Source organism: Microtus oregoni, unplaced genomic scaffold (assembly GCF_018167655.1).
Source record: "Microtus oregoni isolate MIOR12 unplaced genomic scaffold, Mior012 000022F_ref0000154, whole genome shotgun sequence".
NCBI classification, from domain to species: Eukaryota; Metazoa; Chordata; class Mammalia; order Rodentia; family Cricetidae; genus Microtus; species Microtus oregoni.
In genome coordinates this window covers 9680122-9702602 of record NW_024543081.1, presented here as the reverse complement: position 1 = coordinate 9702602, position 22481 = coordinate 9680122, and the positions used below count along the sequence as shown (strand labels likewise).

The 22481-nt window shown below is 53.9% G+C and overlaps 1 protein-coding gene across 4 annotated transcripts in view; it reads left to right on the top strand.

The window, feature by feature from the left end:
- Mpped1 (metallophosphoesterase domain containing 1) overlaps positions 1-22481 on the top strand; it is a 76041-nt gene that overhangs the window by 50318 nt on the left and 3242 nt on the right. For all 4 annotated transcript variants that reach the window (XM_041672527.1, XM_041672524.1, XM_041672525.1 and 1 more), the window contains exons 4-6: positions 3318-3543; positions 18959-19074; positions 21387-21500. In XM_041672527.1, the coding sequence (XP_041528461.1) occupies positions 3318-3543; positions 18959-19074; positions 21387-21500 (456 nt within the window). The remainder of the gene's footprint in view (positions 1-3317; positions 3544-18958; positions 19075-21386; positions 21501-22481) is intronic.

Sequence of the window (22481 nt, the reverse complement as noted above, 5' to 3'; positions counted from 1 at the left end):
TGCTGGTGGCTTTATTCACCAGGCTTATGCTAAGAACAGAGATGGGCGGAGCTAACACCTTCACTCCCCTGATTCTGGGGCTTTCCAGCAAGGGCTAAGCTGTGGCTAACCTCAGGATGGGGTTCGGAGGCCCCCATCTTCTGCATCTTCACTGGGAGCTCCCAGGCCAGGGCACAGTGATTGCAAGGCTCCAAATGCCTCTGACAGCAGATGGCACCTCAGAATGGGTGAACTGGACTCTGTGAGATGACAGGACTGGTGGGGTCTGGAAAAAATGGGTATTTTTATCTGATCTAAGGGGTGCATAGTCAGCATGTCATGACTGAGCTAGGATCACCACACATTAATAACAATAAAGTAATAATAATAACGAGATATCAGATAAGTGAAGTTTTATTGGGAATCTCTCAAATTTTTATTTCTGGAAGCAAATCCAATTAAAAACAAAGTTGTACCAAGCTAAATATATCTGGAGAGGGGATGGGGCTTGCAGCTTCTATTGCACAAATTCTGGCTCAGAGGAGTTGATTTCTTTTTCCTTTTGAATAACAAAAGTTTTTATCCATTTCCATTCAATGTGTTCTGTGGAGCCAGAGTTCTTACAGGGGAGGTGTTCTTGTTTCCATCTCACGTGTGAGGAAACCGAAGCATGGTTTGGTGTGAAGCCACACGGGATTAATAGTGGAACTGAACCAGGGACTCGAACCTGTCCCGTCATTGTGGCTTCCCGGAGCTGATCAGCAGGCTTGGGGGGATTGAGCCAGTGTGCAGACTGGGGATGTGTGCACCTCTGGGGTCCCCTATGGCCACACTGCCCTGGCCAGGTGGAGAATGAGTGGTTGCTCGCAGTTTTGCCTTGACTGCAGACAAGCAGCTGGGCAGGTTGTGTAAGTCTCAGGGGGGTAGGCTTGGGGAAGTGTATCACCGGCTTCTAGATTGTTCTGTTTGGGTACAGTCAGAATGCATTATGTCAGGGATAGCTGGGGAGTTCGTGCTGGGCTAGGTTACAGGAAAGAACTTCAGGGCAAGTGAGTGAGGAGCAGAATCAGGGTTTATTAGATTTAAAATTGTGTCTGTGGGCATACGAGCGCACCAGCTACAGAGGCCAGCAGAGGGCGTCAGATCCGCTGGGACTGAAGTCATAGGCAGCTGTGAGCCTTCCAATGTGGGTGCTGGGGATAGCACTGAGGTTCCCTGGAAGGGCAGAAGCTTTTTTAACTGCTATACCATCTCTCCTCCATCTCTCCAGCCCCAGAAGAAATTTCGACAGTTTTAAGTTTGGGTATTAGAGGGGGGGTGTAACTTGGGCAAAAGATAGTGTGCACTACTGTACCCCAGGTGTGGGTATGTGCCTGGTGGGGGAAGAGAGGGAGAGAGAGAAAAGAGTGGGGGAGAGGGAGGAGGAAGAGAGAAAGGGGGAGTTGACTTTAACTGTCCTTCCGGTAGTCATGGATGTGTTTTAGTGGCTTCTAACTTACATCTCCAAAGGTTTCGAAGGGTCTCTCTGACTTCAGAGGGCGGCTTACGGAGTACAGTAGCTAGGACCATGGCTGATAAGATAAAGCCCTGGTTCACAGGGTTACGCAGGGAGTTGAGAGTTGGTTTTCCTGTGAACAAAGTTATTTGCCTTGTTAGCGAGACTCGCAGGAAACTGCAGGTGACACGCGGAAAGAAGTGAGGGCACATTGCAGGTGGCATGCACGGGCTCTGAGTCCAGCTCGCTGCCACGCTAATGTCATTTGGAGGATCTCCGTGTGAAAGGGACACTGACTATGTTGGCAACCTGGGTCCTCCGCTGGCGAGAAGCTTCAGGTAGACTCGGTGGGTGAGGGGCTAGGGTGGGTGAGGGGTTCCTTTCCGTTCTCCTGTCCCCTGAATTTTTCACCTTTCTGTCTTTCGCGGGTTATGCAGCAGGGAGTGAATACATTCACAGTGTATCACCTGTCACAAGGCCCTAAACCTGACCTGTCTGTCCTGTCTGACCCCTGAGGGTGGAGTCAAGCTTCTTCCCAGAGTGCACATCGTGGCCGAGTCTCAACACAGTTGTTGAATCTGATTCTAAATCCTGAGTGTGGGTTGCTGAGAAGACAGACAGCAGACCAAACTTGGTTCTTCCGTGAATGTGCACATGTAGGCTGTATGTGTTTGCATTTGCGTACGTGCGTGTATGTGTGTGTGTGTGTGTGTATGTGTGTACGTAGGCCAGAGGTCAGTCTCCATGTCATTCCTCTGGCACTCTCTGCCTTGATTTTTTTGGCAGGATGTATCATTGACCTGGAGCTCAGCAGGTAGGCTAGGGCAGCTAGCCAGTGAGCCCAGGGACCCACCTCTCCCCACTTCCCTAGGACTGGGATTACAAGTATCAGACCTGGATTTAAAAACAACTCAACAACATGGGTTCCAGGGCTGCAGCAAAGCAGCGCAAACATGTCATCAGTTAAGCTATCTCCACAGCCAACATTTTGTTTTTTATCCAAACTGGGGCTTCCAGAGCCATCACAGCTTCCTGAGCGCAGCAGCCAAGGCAGAGGGCTGAGCAGCGTGGAGCCTGGGCATGGAGCGAGGGCAGGGAGAATGGCGTTTCTGGGCTGATGGGGTGGTGGGGGGCCTGTACGTAGGCACGGCCCTGTCACTCCAAGGCTATTATCCTCCTGGTTTTTTTGTAACTTGTTTTTATTTATTTATTTATTTATTTATTTATTCATTCATTCATTTATGAGACAGGGTTTCTCTGTGTCCTGGCTGTCCTGGAACTCACTCTGTAGACCAGGCTGGCCTTGAAGTCAGAGATCCTCCTGCCTCTGCTGGGATTAAAGGTGTGTGCTGCCACCACCCGGCTAGTTTTTTTGTAACTTGATCATGTGGTTCTTGGTGTGAACTATGCGGGTGATGTCACCCTGTAGCGTTCCAAAGGTTGGGCATTTCTGGACCTTGTTTTGACTGTGAATTCCATGTCGGTGCCGCTGGGCACTCAGGGTTTCCTGGGTGCAGCATCTCTGAAGGTCTGAATGGGGCGCTACAGTTTCTGTTGGGATGTATAGGCTGAAGAGCCCAAGATGGAGAGAGCTGAGAGACTTGGTGGCAGCCTGGAAGCAGAGAGGGTGAGGCTGGCACCCTGCAGCTTAGGTGTGGGGAGGCCTCTGCTCCTGTGCTCAAGGACTGATGGCCAGTAGAGCCGGGGCAGTGATAGGGCCTCTGCCTCCTCTAATTCACAGCACAGGATGGGGGTGGGGATGTCCCCAGCTCTCTCCCTTTGATGGCTCTGTGGCTTCCAGAAGGGCCGCCAGCAGCCTGCTCTGTGCGTGTCCACCCCACAGGCAGCCTGCCCTACGAGTACAAGATCGTGATTGCGGGCAACCACGAGCTGACCTTCGACCAGGAGTTCATGGCTGACCTCATCAAGCAGGACTTTTATTACTTCCCGTCCGTGTCCAAGCTGAAGCCGGAGAACTATGAGAATGTCCAGTCGCTGCTGACCAACTGCATCTACCTGCAGGACTCGGAGGTCACGGTGCGTGGCTTCAGGATCTACGGCTCCCCGTGGTGAGTGTGCCTGGCTCCCATCTTCACCACCGGTTACGGCGAGAGAGCGGGTGGCGGTGACTCCAGTCTCCTAGAGGTGTTAGGGACCCAAAGCTGAGACTCAGCGCCAGTGCAAAAGGGACAGAGAATCTGGGACTTCATTTTGCCTTTCTCACTCTCTGTCTGACCTTAGGCAGGCCACTGTTAGCCCTGGGCCTCAGTTTCCCATTTGGAATCAAGGAAGGGTGACATCACTTATAGCCTCTGTTTTACACACAGGAAGGTGCCATTGTCTCCAACTCCCTGTACCATCTATGGTGACACAGACAGGTAGGGGAGGGGCTTCCTGGCTTTCAGACATTAAACATGATCCTTTAGCACTAGGGACCTCCCCTTTCTGCCCGTCTTCTGTCCTCCCACAGAACGGTGTGTGGTCGTGGGGAAGACGATTGATCTACCTAACTGGAGAAAGGCATGTGGGATCTGCAGCTGGATTTACCACGCACGTTTCTGTGTGGGGACAGCAGCTGTTTGAAAACATGCACAGTGAAGCCTTATTCTGATGGAGACCCAGGGATAGGCTGGGACTTCTCTCAGAACTCACTGGGTTGGGTGGTGCTCAGAGTGACCATGGGTCTGGACTGTCTTTGTGATGGTCAGTGTGTCTGTGACGTGGTATTCACTGTAAGGGTGCAGCTGCTGACTGCAATGGCGATGATGGCGAAGGTGGTTGTGATGGTGATTACAGCGGTAGTCATAATTATGGTGCTGGGTATGGTGATGTTGTGATGGCAGCAGTGGTGATGGTATGATGATGGTGGTGGTGAGGTTGGTAGCGACGAGGATGGTGGTGGTGATGATCAGGTGATGAACAAGATGGTGGTGATTCTGGCTGTGGCATCACGGTCCATGGACCGAAGCCTTCACAATGCTCTTGTGGGGCCGGTTTGTTGGATCTTTCTACAAGTAGACAGATCTGTTGGCCCTTGAGTGGCCATGGGGTGTGAAGTGCTGGCCAGGTGAGGGGAAGCACTTCAGAGGAGATGGATGACCCCAGCCTTGGGAGAGGACAAGTGTTCACGTAGGCAGGGAGGCAGAGGTACTGACTGGGCATAGATACCTGCAGGGTGAAGGGCTCTAGGTGAGCCATGCAGATACAGCACATCAGGGAAACCTGAGCTGTCGTGTTTGATGCCCCCTGGTGATCTGAGGCTAATGTAGGCTATGGGGCTTTCTGGATCTTAGAAAGCCCAGGAGGGGAGGCAGGTGCCAGCCTGGCCCGTTCTCCAGGGGGAGCCTGCTGTCTCTGCCTGGGGCTTGTGATGCTTAAGGGTTCGATGTACTCTCTGGTGTCTGTGAAGGTTCTTTGGGCACTTAAGGATGTGTGGGATTTGAAACCAAGAGCAAGGAGGTGAGAAGGTGGCTGAGGCTGCCTGGCAGGCCACAGGGGCAGTCTGGAGCAGCCGGCTCATGCAGCAGCTCAGCAAGAGGGTATAATGGGAGGCGCGAGCAAAGGCTTGGGTCCTGAGGCTGGCACAGTCTGGACAGGGCAAAGGTGGAATGGGGCCAGTGAGAGGTGGAGGCCCTGTGTATGAGGTCAAGAATCAGGACTGGCTCTTTGCTCTGTGGTTTACAACCTAACACACACACACACACACACACAAACACACACACACACATTCATACACTCCCTCACAATACTAGTCACATCACACACACACTATATGTATATATATATACACACACACACTCTACACCAAACAGATGCCACACACTACACACACTCATACACCCCTCCCCCACAATACTACACACACATCACACACACATACACACACTGTATACTCACACTACATCACATAGATACCACACACTATACACACACCACAATATAACACATACATCACATACATACACTGCACCACACACACATGACACACTACACACACATACACACACAACACACATACACTACACCCCCTACAAGTTCCACCTTAAGAAAAGGTATTGTAAAGGTTAGATGCATGATTGGGAACCAAAACAACTGAGTTTAATTTTAGCCTCACATTTTGTAGGTTATGTGACCTTGGGTATCACTGTGTGACCTCTCAGAAAAGGGGTGGCAGTGTGCTCTCTTCCAGTTGGTGGCCATAAGGTGTCAGAGGGCTCCCCGGAACCCATGGCAATTGCCATAAGTGCTCAGAGGATGGAGAACTGTTTTAATTTGCTTGTAAGATAGGATGCCCTTCCTGCATGGTCTAGTGAGAAGAATGAGGGGGTTAGGGGAGGTGGGTAGGGTTCTCAGGGTCTGACCACTGAGCAGACAGACTCATCAGAGCCCTCCTGATAGTCAGCTGGGTGGCTCAGAACTAGGGCTTCCTAGGTGTGTGATCCTCTGTCCAAGGGAGGTCATAGCCCGTCACTGAGCTGGCTTGGGGGAGGCCAGCTGCCAGTTCAGCTACTGTTCAGCTGCTTTGAACTCCAGCCACCAGTGGCCCCACTGTGACTTTCAATGTGGACATTTCTGGCCTCTCTAGTTTCTGGTTTCCCCCAGGCCCAGCGATCAAGGGGTCCTTTTATCCTGGTCACAGACCTCTGTCAGCAGGAGCACATGAATGGATAGGATGGGGGGGGGAGGAGGCAGGGGGCAGCAAGCAAGTGTAGTTGTTCTCCTGAAAGGGCTCGATGGAATCCAGAACACTCTCTGTTGGAATGAGCTTTAGAACTGGGACTAAAGGAGGTGTGGCTGGGGGAGGGGCCCCTGTATTTCTCAGTCTGTCTGTGCTTCAGGACCAGGCTTTCCTTGGCCTAGTGTCTGTTTCCTTGAGGCCACCTGGGGCTGGGAGCAGGTGGCGGGAGGTGACACACAGCCTGATAAAAATGGCAGTATTTCACTACACCTTCAGCTGTTACGAGCTGATTGCTTGGATCTGCTTTTGCCGTGCCGCAGAATTAGTCCCGAGAGCTGTCCCCTCTCCTCTGGGACCCGCATGCTGGGGAGGCTGCGTCTCTGGCAGTGTGCTGCACACATAGGCTGTGACAATCAAGGCACCACCACTCCAGGCAGCCCCTTTGGTCCCACTGTGTCATGGGAAGACGATGCCACTACATTATAGCAGGGCTTGAGGTGTGTCTGGATGAAGGGACAGAGGAGCAACATCAGTGGGTCATGGGTCTCGCAACTCATGATCAAGGGGGGCATCCTCAGAAGGGGGTTAGCTTTAATGCCAGCTTAGGGTTAGGCTGGCAACCACCCCCATTTTATAGATGGGAAAGAATTCAGGTAGGCACATGGTTCAGCCGGGACTACCAAGGCAGAGGTGCCCCAGCTCCTGGCCAGCTGCTGGTGAGCTCTGCCCTTTGTGTTGAGGTCATGCAGTACTTTCCTAAGTACCACTTTGGTGCCCCAGGGCACTTGGAGGCCTGAGACTCACTCCCCTGGTTCATCAGTAAATGTATCAAGTCATCCATGAGTAGTCATTGAGAACCTGGCACCCATTGAGCCCCCATGGACCTGGTGGGAACTCAACCAATGTAGACACTGCTGTCTGGGTTCCTGCCCTGGTCACAATGGCGGTCAGCAGCTGTCCTCTGATTCAGGAAGAAGTCTTGGGAGTTGGAGTCTTGGGAAAGCACCCATGGAGAGAGCTGGGAACTGAGGAGATCACAGAGCTAAGGAGGTGGGGAAGGGTGTGGTTTGTCATAGGCAAAGGCCACGAGGCTGGAGAGGGCACCAGGCTTGTGGACACTGTAGCGTCTCTTCCAGGCCCAGTGTGGGTCACAGTAAGAGACAGAAACTGCAGGCTGGGCAGGCAGAGCCTCTACTCCTGGGCCCTTGACTAGAAGCCCTGCCCAATCTTTCTCCAAGCTACTGGGAACCAGACTTTCCAGGGTAAACTTGCTCAGTGTCCCTCCAGGGAGGGAGGTTGAGGACCCCTGCAATGTTCAGATGGATGGGTGGGGCCCACTGCCTCCCTGTGACTTCTCTAGGAGAGCCTCACCCTGTGCATGCACACCGAGGAGCTGTGTCACCGCCCTCCCTCCTCCTGTCTCAGGAGGCCCTGGGGGCAGCCATCATGTCCCTGGTAGTGAGGCCTCTGTGAGTCTTGCCAGTGTTCTGGCCTGGTGAGCTGGCCCTGTCACCTAGGAGTCAGATTCCAGTCCTGCCACGGAGCTGCAGAAGCATTGGCCAAGCTGTAGAGCCTTCCTGAGGCCTGTGTCTGACCAGTAAACGTGATGATGATGTGAGTCACAGGACAGGGATGGACATTACCCTCCCAGGTCCCTTGGTGGAGAAGGGACCCTCAGTGGCTGGTGTCAGAGATGCTAGAAGTCACACACATAGAAGTGGTATAAACCAGCCCTTAGATGTGTGTTCATAGCTTGAGAACCCTCTGACCAGGCTATGGACTCCACTCAGACCTGGAGTAAAATCTCAGCTCTGTCCTGAGATTTGAGGTGGATGCTCCTTGGCACTGGTCAGCTACCCCTAGGGCAGCTAGCTCATGGTGGGACAGACTGACTGATGGTTATTGACACACCCCAGACCAGCCTAATCTACAGTCAGTTCCTCATCGCGACTCCTTTCCCAGATGACTGGCCAAGTCGATGATTAAAACTAACCAGTACGTGGATGGGAGGGTTATTGCTCCTCCCTCTCTGGACACATTGGTGATGTACGGCTTTCAGGTATCCTTCGTGGCTTCAGAGGCATGGATATGCCAACAGGGTGTTGGGGTGGGGTGGACCACACAGCGTGTGTAGGGATGATAGCCGGTTGCCATCAAGGTAGGAAAACAAACGCAGGACTGTGGTACTAGAGCCCCGTGGCTTAGGAAGGAGGTGGTCCGCTTGCACTGCATGAGGGGTCTGCACGCGAGCTGCAATTGCATGGAGCCCCTGCCCTCTCACTTTTACCTGAGTGCAGGGAATCCAAACTCTGGTCCTCACGTTTTCTCAAGCACTTCATCCGCGTCGTTTCCTCCGCCCCCTGTGCTCTTCAGCGAAGCCAGTTTTCCAAGTGATGTCCCCTGCCAGCCGTTGCTTACCTATCCGCCTGCCAACACTCGGTACCATAAGGCTTTACTAGCTCTTGGGTGGGTGCTGGTGCTGAGGTGGGGCTTGGAGCCTCTTCAGGGTTTCTGGCCGCCCACATCCCTCTTTTCTGAAGCACTTACGTCTTCTGCTTAGTCCATGACTTGGGGCAGGGATAGTCTGTCTTTTGGTTGGTTTTGGTGACGTGAGGATGGGATCTAGAATCTCACACATGATAGGCAAGTTCCCTTATCACCTCATGCCTTATCACCGGGTTGTCCCCTTGGCCAGCCCTGTTTTTTTCTCTTTCTTAGTGCTTCCCAAAGTGTCTCGGTATGTCTGAGTGGGGGGATGAGTCCTTGGCCACTTGACGCCGTTCAGGCTGCCTCTTTTCACTTAAAGAAGACCTGGATTTTGGCGTGATCGAATGTCTGCATTTTTCTTCCTGGCAAGGGCTTCCTATGCCCTGCTGACAGGATTCTCCCTTTTACACAGACTCTCTGTTTGACCTGCCCCCCAGAATCTTACTGCCAGCTTTTCGGGCTTGGGCACTGGACCCACTGGGAATGGTGGTGTTTGATGTGAGGTGTGTATGTGGGGGTCCCCACTTCGTGTTTTTCCTGTGGACACCCTTGGCAGACACCATGAAGGAAAAGTCTGTGCTCTGCTTTGCCTCCACAAGGCAGACTGGGTCTGCTCTTGCCACCTCCCCCCCCTTCCTCCACCAGCTCATTTGGAACAGGATGGGAGTGTCATCGGTCACCCTAACAACCATATCATCTCTTCAGTATGATCTCTGCTCTCTGGAACACTCAGGACCAGGGGCCGCTGTCACACGTAATCTCTGTTTCTAACTTCAAAGCCCGGCTCAGTACCTGGCTTATGTTGATAAATGTTTCTCCAGTGGATCAGTGTGTAGTGGGGAAGATTCCAAGCCATGGGGCAGCCACTGCAAGCCCTGCCTGGACCGTTCGCCTGTGCATGCATCTGTCTGTGGCTCCGCCTCAGGCCTACATCACTAACTCCTCATGCGCTAGGCTCCTGCGCCATGCTGGACTCTGCACACCATGGCCTGATAGTGCCACCTCCTGTCTCACCAAACTGTCCACTCTCCCTAGTACACCGAAGGCCAGTTGCTTACTTCCCTGTGCCCTTGACCTGAGCCTGCCCTCCTCCAACATCTGGAAGGCAAAGAAAGGGCAAAAATCTGGGGGGAAACCTGCCTCCCTCCAGGGCACACAGTGACTCTGTGGGACGCTGGACACTGTTGCTGGTCCCTCAGCTGCCGTTGGGCACACATCCATCACCCAGAGTGGCTCTGGGGCAGAACTAACTGCGGGAACAGGATGGAGACAGTTTCTGCAAAACCTTGCCTCCCCCCCCCCCCCCCAATCCCGCATATATACCCTATTCATTTATGGGTTTTGGATGCATTTTTTGTTCTCATTTAACTAAAAACGGCCTTGATTTTAAAAAGAGAGAGAAAGGAGTGAGAGAGAGAGTGAAGCTGGCACGTAGCAGGCCCATCTGCTCTAATTACTTCTGGTATTTTGAAAGAAGGGATCTAAACCTGCTGAGACACGGAACTTTGGGAAGCGGCGGCGGGACCTGTGCCTGGGAGGCTGGGCTCAGATACGGATTCTGTGCTTGGCTGGGCTGCCTCCCATCAGGGCTGGACCCTGAGGCCTAAGGAGAGGGCTTCTCTTGTCTCTAGGAGCCAGAACTTCAGGGGGGCACTCTGCAAGGCTGGACTGAGAACCCACCCTGGCGTGTCGGTGCCAGCAGTGTGGCTGTGCTGGAACTTTGGCTTTGTGAGACGGTTGAAAGGAGTTCCCTTGTCCTTAGAGTTCAAAGAGGCCAGATGTAGATCATTGCATGGCACACAGTTGGTGTCTCATCATGCTGCTGGCTGTGACTACCCGGTGTTGGGGGTAGGGACAATAAGGGCTGCTTTTACATAGTAGATAGCCACAGATCTTCATTCAGGCATGGAGCAGCGAGTATCTGATGGTCTCTGTGGGCAGGCGCGGGGTAGGCACTCATGGTCTCTGTGGGCAGGCCAAGAGTGGGCACTCGTGATCTCTGTGGACAGGTGCTCGTGGTTTCTGTGTGTAGGCCTGGGGCGGGCGCTCATGGTTTCTGTGGGCAGGCCCAGGGCAGGCGCTCGTGGTCTCCATGGGCAGGCTGGGGGTGGGCACTTGTGGTCTCTGTGGGCAGGCCCGGGGTGGGTGCTCGTGGTCTCCATGGGCAGGCCTGGGGTGGGCACTCATGGTCTCCGTGGGCAGGCCCGGGGTGGGTGCTTGTGGTCTCCATGGGCAGGCCTGGGGTGGGTACTCATGGTCTCCGTGGGCAGGCTCAGGGTGGGCGCTTATGGTTTCTGTGGGCAGGTCCTCATGGTCTCCATGGGCAGGCCCTAGTGGTCTCCGTGGGCAGGCCCGGGGTAGGCGCTCATGTTATCCTTTATCCCCAGTCTCCTACTTTGCTCAGTTAAGCAGGCCTGCTGCACAGCCTGGGGCAGGAGCGGAACAGCCTGGGAACTGTGTCTGCCTGTGATGGTGCTCGGGGAAGCCTGCTGATGTGACAGGCGTGTGTCTGTCTTAGCATAATCCCCAAGACAATTAGTGGGGTCTCCACCTGTCCCTCATTTTACAGAAGGCACCGAGACTCAGGAAGCAAGGTGACTTGCCACGAAGAAAGGTTCCACAAGGATCAAGGGGAGCTGGTCCAGGGAGGGAAGCGTGGTGCCCTCAGGATGGCCACAGTGAGGTGCTACGAGAATGTCTTTCACCAGGGGAGGAACACAGCCTGTGTGATGCAGTTTAGGGTGTTGCCCCTCAGAGGGGCTTGCCTACCTCAGTCTGGGAGTGTGCCCAGCATAAGCAGATGCTTATGCTGGTGTCTTGGCTTGGGACATCCTGACTGTGGGCTGGGGACCATTGCTGGAGCTCTGGGCTCTGGAGTCTCTGGTAGAAGATCCGGCACTGTATCAGGGTATGCACTGTATGCGGGCTTTGTGGTCTGCTCATTTACTGAAGCGCTGAGGGCCTAACTTGAAGAAGGTATGTCATACACCTGTTCTCTCCCCTTCCCTGGCTTGGCAGCGTCTTGCTGTCCTACTGATGTTAAGGACCGTTCCCATGAAGTCCCACACAGCATCTGTCTTGGAGGGTCTTGCATCTTTGGGTGGTATTAGCTTGAGGTTATAGCCTTCATTGCACCCAACCTGATACTTGGTGGCTTCCCTAGAACGGTTCTGTTTGATCTTTGTCCTGAATGAACAGACAGGACTATGCCATCTTGTGTCACAAGCAAGCTGGGGATGTGCAGAGACACTGAGGGACTGGCCTGTGATCTCAGCCCTGGTAGGAGGCAGGTGTGTGGGTCGGTCTGCTCAGGCAGGGTGACAGCCTCAGCTGGTGCTGGAGTGGGTAGACTCCCCCGACACTGGCCTGCCCTCTGGTGGCCCCTGTGGATAGCAGAAGGCTGGGTTTCTGCTCACGCATCTCTGCCCTCCTATGGCTGAGTCTTAGCCTACCTAAGAGAGGTGAGGCAGCTGCTGAGCACTGAGCTATGGGGGTGAACAGCGAGGCCGCCTCAGTAATGTCTGTCATTGTCTGCAGCCCACACGCAGTCAGAAGCCACCTGTCTGTTCAGGGAACCGTCTATATGACTGGCTAGGCTTAGATTCTCCGCAGAAAAACAAAGGCACTAGCCACACGGGGGCCAGCAGCACCAGACACAGCTCAGGCCCCGAGAGACCCTGTGAGGGGGGCCACTGTTGCTCCCCTCTTCTGTCTCCTCTTACTGGTACTGAGCATTCCAGACCTGGCATGCTGTGTCTATGACAGTATCTGAGACAGGGGAAGAGAATCCTCGGCTTCTGTACCCTACTGAGCTGATTGTGCGCATGTGCACATTCAATACACGGATGTAATATATTCAATAAACAAATAAGCCTGCACACACATTCATGATCTGTATACATGCTTGCACATCCCCATGTGCACGCAAACATACTCATGTGTCCACATGCACAGCTGGGCTAGGGATGTGCAAATACGCACATGGTGACACATTCAAATTGGTATGCTTGATAGGAGTGCACTCTCAAGGACACACACACACGTGCACACAGGCACACTCACGATCTATTTATGTATGTGCACAGGTAGACTAGGAAGGTGCAGATGGGCACACAATTACATTTAAACTGGTATTGTTGATAAGAATGCACTCTCAAAGACACACACACACACACACACACACACACACACTTTTTCCCTTTTCCTATCCTTATCTCTGTCTCTCTTCCTGAACCACTGCTTCACTGTTGCCTGTCCTCTCGAGCAGGCTGCTGTGCGCCTGCTCACTCTCCCACTCAAGATTGCCGTCTGAGACGATCATCTGCCACCTCTGCACAGAGTCCCAGCAAAACAAAAGATGAGCAATTCCGCATATTGGAAGGGTGGGAGAAATTAATTAGGAATGACAAGGGACCCACTCTGCAGTTCCACAGTCTCTGCTGCTGACTTGCTGGCTGTGGTTGTGGCCCCAGCAGGTGCATGCGTGACAGACATCTGGGCGCTGCCTACTCTCAGCAGCCTCAGGCGTCTGGCTATAACCTGTCCACTTCCCTCAGCCTCTGGCCTCAGCATGCCAGCACACAGGGATATAGAGGGGGCAGCCGACTTAAGTGTCTCCCAGAGTAGAAGGCGATGTCCCCTCTGTGCAGTCTAGATTCTGGGTTTGGGAGCTATATTCCTATCCCTGGTTTCTCTGAGCCTCAGTTTTCTCTGCTGCAAAGAGGGTACAGCCTACCTGGGGTGCTAAGGGTGACCCGGGGCCAGTTAAGCCTCAAGAGGAGGGAATGAGAATTAGCAAGCCCGGGGCAGGTCTCCTGCAAAGGGCTACTGTGGTGTCTGAGGACGGCCACCAGGAGGCCAGCCCTCTGTACCTGAGTCCACGGTGGAGGTAGTGAGGATTCCTGGCAGTCAAGCTTTCCAAGAATCAGAATGCAGGTGATGTCACTGGGGCCAGGTTCTGCCCTGTGAAATGGGCACACGCTGCCACCTAGGCAGGCCCTTGAGAGGGGGGAGGCAGCAGGGAGCTCAGCAGGTGGCAGGCATTGTTGTCATTTTGGAGCTTGACTGGCAAGTCTAGGGCAGGGCTCCCACTAGGAGAGCGCAGAGAAGAACAGAGGGACGGGTGCAGGGAGGGTGCAGAGGGGAGGGCATGGGGAGGGTGCTAATATGCAAATCTTTGGTGTCTGCAGTCAGGCAGAACACCTCCTGGCCTGTTCCAGTTTCCATTCATGCTCTCCTTGGACACACCTCCCCTAGGGCCACCCTGGCCCTGCCCTCTGCCAGGTGTAAGGGACACTGGACCTGTGCTGGTCCAGACCATCAAGGTAGGGATGGGGATCCAGTGCCTAAGGAGGAGGGTGAGGGGACACTTCTGGACGAGATGGCCTTTGAGTTGGGCCTTATGAATATGAGACGTTAGGAAGGACCTTGGTTGTGGGGACAGCTGAAGACAATGTCTAAGGATAGGTACAGGCGTGGTCACATACAGAACAGAGATTGCAGTCAAGGCTGTTGTGGGAACTTCATGGGGACCTGAGCTGGATTGTCTGAGTCAACCCGGGGGGGCTCAAGGGCCCTGTGTGCCACGAGGACTGTCCTGGAGGCAACGGGGAGCTGTGGAGGGATCTGGAGGAGTCCCAGGGAACCTGTGAGGAACCTGGGCTCCTCTTTTTTATTCAGTGGGGCTGAAGGCTTCAGCAGCCTGTGGCAGGAAGCTCCTGTAGAAGAGGGAACTGGTGCCTGCCTACCCCAGGGGGTTCTTTGCATCCGCCACAGGCTTGGGCATGGGATACAGGTGTGTGGAATCCTGACCCCAGTCCTTTCTGCTCCTGGGCATCCTCAGGTACGCCACGCCACTTGCGTTCTCCACGCCAACAGTCCCTTGTGCCTGAAGGAGGACCTCCAGCAGTTCCACCCCAGTTGCTAACTGGGCAACTAAATGTGCAGGGTGATAGCGTAGAAGGGTCGCATTTTATCATTTGGGGTTGGAAGAGGGAGCCTGGCTATGGACTGTGTCCCTTAGGTATGGCTCTGCACCCCAGCTTCTGTGTCTGTGGTAGCCAGGGTGGCAGATGCCTCTCCCATAGGCGGGAAGACTGAGAGACCCCTGAGTTACCCCTCTGTGGATGCTCCCTCTGAGTTCAGGAGCACTTGGGGTCTCCACTGCCTACAGGCTAGGCTCAGGAAATGGGTTCAGCCAGGGGTCACTTGCCCCAGCTGAGCCCTACGGACCATGCTCACTCTGGGGCTGAATGCTTGCTCCGAGAAAGCGGAAACTGGGGCTGGACAGACTCTGCTTCAGCTGCTTGCTGAGTGTCGGCAGCCTCATCAGCTCTCAGGGAACCGAACCTCACGCTTCAGGGGGACCCCGTAATGATTGGCCACAAGGAGGTCATTTATATTGGCTAAGCAGGCCTAATTAGGCTTGATCTGAAGGTTAGCAGAAGCTCACAGAAAAGCTGTTAAGGGGTTAACCTCAGAGAGATTACGTTGTATTCAGCGCTCTGTTAAAGTTTGAATTAATTTTTCCCATGGGTTTGCTCACATTCTAATTTTCAACTAAATGAGACATCTGTTTCAGAAAAGGAAAATTTGCTCTGGTTGTCATGGCAACTATCATTCTGTAAGAAAATTATTCCAATGGTTACTTTAGAACAGAAAGACAGGGATTCAGGACATAAAGCTGCCTTCGGCTCAGTCGGAATTCTGATGGGCCACTCTCTGTAGCCACGAGGAGCCTTGGATGGTGAGGCCAGTGGCAGGTGGAGGTGGTGCCAGGCCCATGTGTTGGGTTGGGGTAGAAGCTGGTGCAGGGACTCCTGGGCACCCCAGTATCCTGGCTTGAGCGTTTATAGATGGTATTCTAAAGTTGAATGGCAGTGAGGGCCAGGGCAGGATGGGTGTAGCCTTCCTGGGAAATGCCAGAAAGCCATATGGAGAGCTGGTCACTGTGGCTGTTCAGAGCGCTAGGCTTCCCTGGATACAAAGGGTCAGTGCACCCCAAACAGCACCCCAGGAGGCTCCAGTGCAGACTTCACACTGAAGATGATTCCTCTTTTGTCTCCTGGGTCAGCAGTGACTGTTGGTTGCTGTGTCCAGGCCATGGTGACCCAAAGGCCTTAGTGAGGCCCCTGGAGTCTGCTTAGACCTTGCTGACTATAGCCAAGCCACCCAGGACTGCCCACCACCCCGGGAAAAGCCTCAGAAATATCTTCAGGCTCTGCCTCCCTCTGCTCTCCAGTGCTAATGGTAGGCAGTGGCATCTGGGGCATTGACTGTGTGCACACATCCCCCTGCGGTGTCCAGCTATACCCTTGTTAGCCCCTCTTCCTCTGCGTTGCACTTAGCAGGAAACAGTAGCCACCCTTGGGGTTAAGCCTGGGAGAGGTGAAGGGCCCGTCCAGGGCAGAGTCAGTATGACCCTGCTTGGATGGCATCCCAACCTGTCGGAGGGGGCAAACAGCCCCCAGACTTCTAAGAGCTGAGGTCCTTGCTGACTGCTGCCCCTGGCCGGGAGCAAGGCAGAAGCTCACCTGTGCTTTGGGGGTGGGAGTGGGGAGTCTCATGGACCACAGGTGGGTGGGGTAAGATATTGAGGGAAGGAGAAGCAGAGAACAGGTGGGGAGAGGAAGTGGAACAGTTTGGGGCTAGATACCCTGCGGGATTTGATTCACCACAGGCTCTGCCATGAGTGCTGTGTGGTCCTGGGGTGTGGAACGGCTCCTCTCGGCATCCCCATGAGAGAGTCTGTCCAATCTTCCCTCCAGAGTAAGGCTCTGTGGTGCTGGGTGAGGAAAAGCTGGCAGGCAGGGTGGCCTGGGCTGGCTTCGGGCGTCCATGGGCTACCTCCTGTGTTTCTAAGAGCTACCCCTGCAGTGGCTCAGGAGCGCGAACACTAACAGGTGCCTCTTCTCCACACTGATGGGACTTTGTCCTGATGTATAAATATTTGATTAGCGTTTTGAAAAGTGAAGCCTGTGTTGGGAAGACAGCAGGTAGTCACACATTGTTCCCCGTCCTGTGTGTTGGCAGGATGCTCAATGATTTCCAGGCTGCCGTGGTCTTTCTGATCCCCACCTTACCCCTTCAGCTGCAGTTCCGAGAATCCTAGATGGTGATTCAGAAATTGCATAGCCCTTGAAATCCGTAGAGAGGGGGCTGCCAGCACCAACCAGGGACACGGCAGAAAAGGACCCTTACCTTGTTACCACGGTGTGTGACTTGGGGATGGGTGGTCAACAATAACTCTTATCAGCTGAAGTTCCCTTCCTGCTCTCAGGTTCTCTGAGGTCTCCTATCCTGCTTCCTCTTTAGAAGTGATCTTGCTAGCCATTGAAAATGCAATTTGAAAAACCCTCCCCTACATAAAACCTTACACCCAGACTTTGTGGGCGGCTTTTAGGAGTGGTCCATGGTGATGGGTGTGATGGTGATGATGGTGGTAGTGGAGGTGATAGGGAGCGTGATACTGGTGGTGATGATAGTAATAGTGGTTTTATTGATGAACAATGATGAAGGTCATGGTGGTGGAGGCAGAGATAATAATGGTGATGGTTGTATGGAGGTGATGGTGGTGACCATGGTAATGATGGAGGTGGTAATACAGATGGAAGTGGTACCTGAGATGGTCAAAGTGATAGGGATGGTGAAAGTGATGATGGTCATGGCTATGGTGGAGGTGATGGTGGTGACAGGGATGGTGATTGTGGATGTGCGGACTGGATGGTGGAGGTGATGAAGGTAGTGACGGAGGTGATAAAGATCGTGGAGGCGATGGTGACGGAGGGGGTGAAGATGGTGGTACCATGGCAGGGCACTGAGTTCTCATTGTTGAGCAGACAGTGCCACCTCCATTAAACAGAGAACTCCAGACACTGAGCTCTGGAGGAGTCAGGTGTTTGCCACTTGTGGTCAATCTCATTTTCTTAAAACTCACCCCTTGTTCAAGTCGCATTGGTGGCAAGTGGTGGACTATCCTGACCTCAGTCAGTTTGACCCCAGGGTCCCCTTGAAGCTGTGTGTAAGTAGCGTGTGTATGTGTGTCGTTTTCTTTCAGAAGAACACTTAGCTTTCTGCAGATGGGCAGGAGCAGGTCTGAGTCAGCATGTCTGAGGGAGGAGGCATCTGACAGGGTCACCTCTGCCTGTGCTGCTCTTCCAATGGCCAATCCCAGTCCAACCACTGTCCCCTGGTGGACACTTCTCATGTGCGGGGGTCCTGTGGATTAGGTGGCCATTCTGTACCTGGGCCTTGATCCCTGGTTCACCTCTTATCTACCTGAGGTAAGAATCATGGTCCCCAGCCCAGGGACAGGGCCACCTCTTCCACTGGAGGCTCAGGAGCCTGCTCCACTAGGCAGAGGAATCAGGCATAGCCACAGATGCCTGCGACTTAGGAGTCAGGGCTGGGTGGTGGTAGCTCGTGTGTGCTGACTGTCTTTAGCAAGCTTTCCTGGAGGTCTGTGTGACAAGGAGCCAGCCTCAGCTTTGAGGTGCTGGCTATGACACAGTACCAAGTCTGCTCTGTGTCCTGACCACAGTGACCAAATCACAGTGACAGGATCAAAGTGTCCTGACCACAGTGGTCAGATCATAGTGACAGGATCAAAGTGTCCTGACCACAGTGGCCAGATCACAGTGACAGGATCACAGTGTCCTGACCACAGTGACCAGAGGGCCCTCAGCTCCATTCACCAGCATTTATCTGCCTCCAGGGCTGGTGTCTGACATAGAAAAAGGACCTTTGGACTCCCCCATATGATCCAGAGTGGCCACCCCTCCTTCACATGCCTGGGGCCAGCACTACAGGCTTGATGTTGAGAAAAGCAGTCCTAGGTCTCAGAGTGACAGCTCCACAGGCCCTGTGTCACCCAGGTACCTTCCCTTCCGCTGGGAAACACGCAGAGACCTCAGTCCTACAGCTCAGAGCCTATGAGGATAGGATTGGGAGTTCTTACATGGGGTTCTATGAAACCCCTGGAAGTCCTAAGTAGTCATGTTGGTGGCTGCCAACAGTGTAGGCCATCAGTGGGTTCACAGCCATTGATGCCAGCCATGTTGGCCAAGGGTAGGATTCAGGTGGCAACTTTGGGCACACAAGGGACCATGGGGGCAATGCCTGACCTTACCCAGCTCGTGGTGTGTGCTGGTTGGCAAATTAAGGGGCTGTCTGTACTGCTTGGCTGCTGTTCCTGGAGTTCGCCTCACCCCAGTCTGGCTGCATTGACAGCAGCTGGTCGCCATGGCTGCTTGGCCTTGTACCCTTCTCTCTGACTGTGCCATCCTTGAGACCCTCTCTAAAGTGCCCCTCTTCTCTCCTAGGCAGCCCTGGTTCTATGGCTGGGGATTCAACCTCCCGCGAGGGCAAGCGCTGCTGGAAAAGTGGAATCTCATCCCGGAAGGTGTTGATATCCTCATAACTCACGGACCACCACTGGGTAAGCTCTGGTTTACTTGCCCAGGCTGGATGGGGTCCTGGAGGATGGAGTGTTTGGTGCCAGGCTGTGCCCAAAGGAGCCCTGGGTTGGTCAACTAGGTCTGACTTGCTGGGGTGCCACCCTCACCCAGCCAAATGCCACCTCCTGATGTTGCTCCTGGCTGCTGTGCCCTAACTCTGAGCCTGTTGCTCACCTGCCGCCACTTCCTGGATCCCCTGGCTTCCTGCCTGGCCCCCACCAGTCCCTTCTCCTGTCCGTCTAACTTGCCCCCAGCTCTTTTCTCTGATGCTGCTGTTGCTCCTCCAGGCTTGTACCTTGTGTTGACCACCCTGGCTCCTCACTGCCCTCCAGTCCTTCTCCATTTTCAGTGGAGGACACCTGAAGCCCAGGCCTCTATGGGAAGAGCACAACAAGCTGCTGACCAGGTTGTGCCTCTCTCTGCCAAGGGCCTCTAGGCCATGGGCCAAGTCCTTCCTCAGTTTCATCTGAGTTGTGTGGGTTCTGTGGTCCTCCATCCCTCATCCTCTCTGTTTCCTGTTCTCCTCCCCTTACTTCCTCCACTTCCTTTTCTTCCCTCCTTCCAGATTTCCTCCTCTTCTTCCCTTTTCACTCTCTTCATTTATCTGTCTACCCATTCATCTTTTTCCATCTATCCATCCATCCATCATCTACTCGCCCATCCATCAATCATCCATCCATCCATCCATCATCCATCAATTTTAATTCATCCATTCATCATCCTTCCTCCATTCAGCCACCCATAATTACCCATCCTCAATCTTTATCTCCCATCATCCATCCACCCTCTATCATTTATTCATCTGTCCAGCTGTCAATCATTCATTTACCTATCCATACACTCTCCCACCTGCCCGCCTGCCCGCCCGCCCGCCCGCCCGCCCGTCCGTCCGTCCGTCCATCCATCCATCCGTCCATCCATCCATCCATTTATCCAGAATTCCATCCTTTGGCTTCCTCTCTCCAGATGCCCTGCCCTAGTCACAAACCACACTGCACGCCTGTTTTGGGAATGCCCATGCACTAGGTGTCCCAGCCAGTTCTAAAGCACTTTGTTTCTGATTGTAGTTGCCAGGGCAATTGGGTGACTACAGTTAGAGACTCCCACCCCCAGCCCTGTCAGTCCACACTGCCACATAAAGATGGGCCTACATGATTCCAGTTCCAAGGGCAGCACTTCTGACAGGTGGATGAAGCCAAGACACGGGGATATGAACCTGTCTGTGCAAGGTCCAGGAGCCGCAGATCCCAAGCCGCTGCGGCTCTACGGCAGATCCCAGGCCACCCCATCACCCAGTGCCATGTCTGTCCCCCTTCATTCCCCCCTCCCTCTCTGCTGGGTCTTCACTCTTTCCTCCTCTTCTCTCCTCTCCTGGGTGTGCTCTGTCTCTTCCAGCGAGGCTTGCTGGGTGCACTGAGTTGAAGCTCTCCAGCCCTTGCTGGCAGCTCTATAGCATGTCTCACCCACCCAAACAGAGAGGGGCCGACAGAAACCTGACTGCTCACTCGAGGCATCAATTATTCTTCGTTTGTGTAGCCATGTGAGGATAATAAGCCACCACCATATGGGGCGGCTCCGGGAGGCTGGCGGCCAACAGACACAGCGGGCACCATGAGAGCGTGCCTCAGCCAAGGAAACTAGCTCATGCTTCTGTGCACCCCTTCCCCCGTCTCATGTATCCCAGGCTGGCCTGGCAGTTTTTATGTAGCCGAGGATGACCTTGAACTCATATTTCCACCTCCACCTCCCCTGGGCTGGAATCAGAGCCATGCACCGTCACGTCTACGAGTACCCAGAGCTCCTTGCCTGATAGTCAAGCGGTCTACCAACAGAGCCGTGCTGCAGCTTCTGTGGGGTTTTGTAGAGGACATTTTTGTATTGGAAATCTCCCTCTGAGGCTATGGAGGCTCCACTCTGCTTCCAGCCACTGGGGTACCACAGACTCAGTTTGTTCTTCTCTGCAATGGGTGGCCACACATAACTCTTGGAGCTGCAGGAACAGTCATGGGCTGAGATCTGTAGTGGTTACGTGCACCTGGGCCCAGGTACCTGGCCTGCCCTTGGCTCTTGTGAAGGAACCTCTTAGCACAGCCCTGCCTACGAAGGGAAGTTGAGCCTCCAGGAGCTGCCTCGTGACTAGGCTTCTCTCTAGGGGCAGAGGCAGGGTTCTGGAGCTCGCAGCACTGAGAAAGCAGCTCTTCCGGGACTGTAGCATAGGACTCCAGGTGCCACCCAGTTTGCACTAACAGATGCCCGTTGTCTCCATCGGTGACCTCATTGTCTTCCTGCACAGGCTTTCTAGACTGGGTCCCCAAGAAGATGCAGCGTGTGGGCTGCGTGGAGCTGCTCAACACGGTCCAGAGGCGAGTCCAGCCACGGCTGCATGTCTTTGGCCACATTCATGAAGGTGAGTCGGCAGATGGAGAGGGAACCCCCACTGGGGTGCTTCTAACTGGCTCTTCTGAGGGGTTTCTTGTCTTCCTCAAGTCCTCCTCACTAGCTTCCTCACTGACTTCTGCGGCCCATGAATAGACCGCCTCACACTCTTGCTGCCTTGGTTAGTGTGGACATGCTGACTAGCAGAAGGCGAACTCACTGGAGTGCCAGGGATGGCCACACTGTGGGCAGGTGGCTCACAGTCCTAACTACCCACACTGCCCGCACAGCCCATCCACGCACACCAGCTTAGTCCTCAGGCATTAGTCCTGGAGCCTAAGCTCAACTACTGATGTAACCCCGCTGGTCCCCCTCCCCACACTCCTGCTGTTGTTTTCAGACAGGGACCAACAGGCTCACAGCCCCATCTGACAGGAACCATGTGGCTGCTTCAGTTGGGATAGGGACTGACAAGGCTTGTCCCAGAAGGGTTGACTGGTTGCTGACCCTGGCTGTGGTGGGACCAGGGCTCCTGGGCCTTCACATTGTCCACATCTAATAGTTTTCTAACTTGGAAGTAAACAAACTCTTAACAATTTCCTGAGCATCTCTGCAGTGTCCTTGGAAGTCAAGATAGCAGAGCACACTGGTCCCTGGAGAAGCTCCCTGATTGCCAGGCAGCAGCCAGGCAGCCAAAGGTAGAACATAAGAGCTTGTAGGGCAGCTCATGAACCCTGCCTGAGATTATCATGCTTGGTAGTCTTCTTGGACCCTCTTGTGTGCATGCAGGGCCAACATATGTAAGGTTGCCTGGGGCCCAAACCATACCCCTACATATGTGTAGAGGCAAAATGGCGCTCCAGACAAGAAAGGGAGAGAGCGTGTCCTTTCCGGTGTGACGACAGTCTGAGCCAGAGGGGACCTCAACAAGCAGAGGTGGTGGGGGAGGGCACGTGATTGGAAGACAGGAACATGGCAATGGTGACTGTGGTAATGTGAGGCTGAGGCTCTC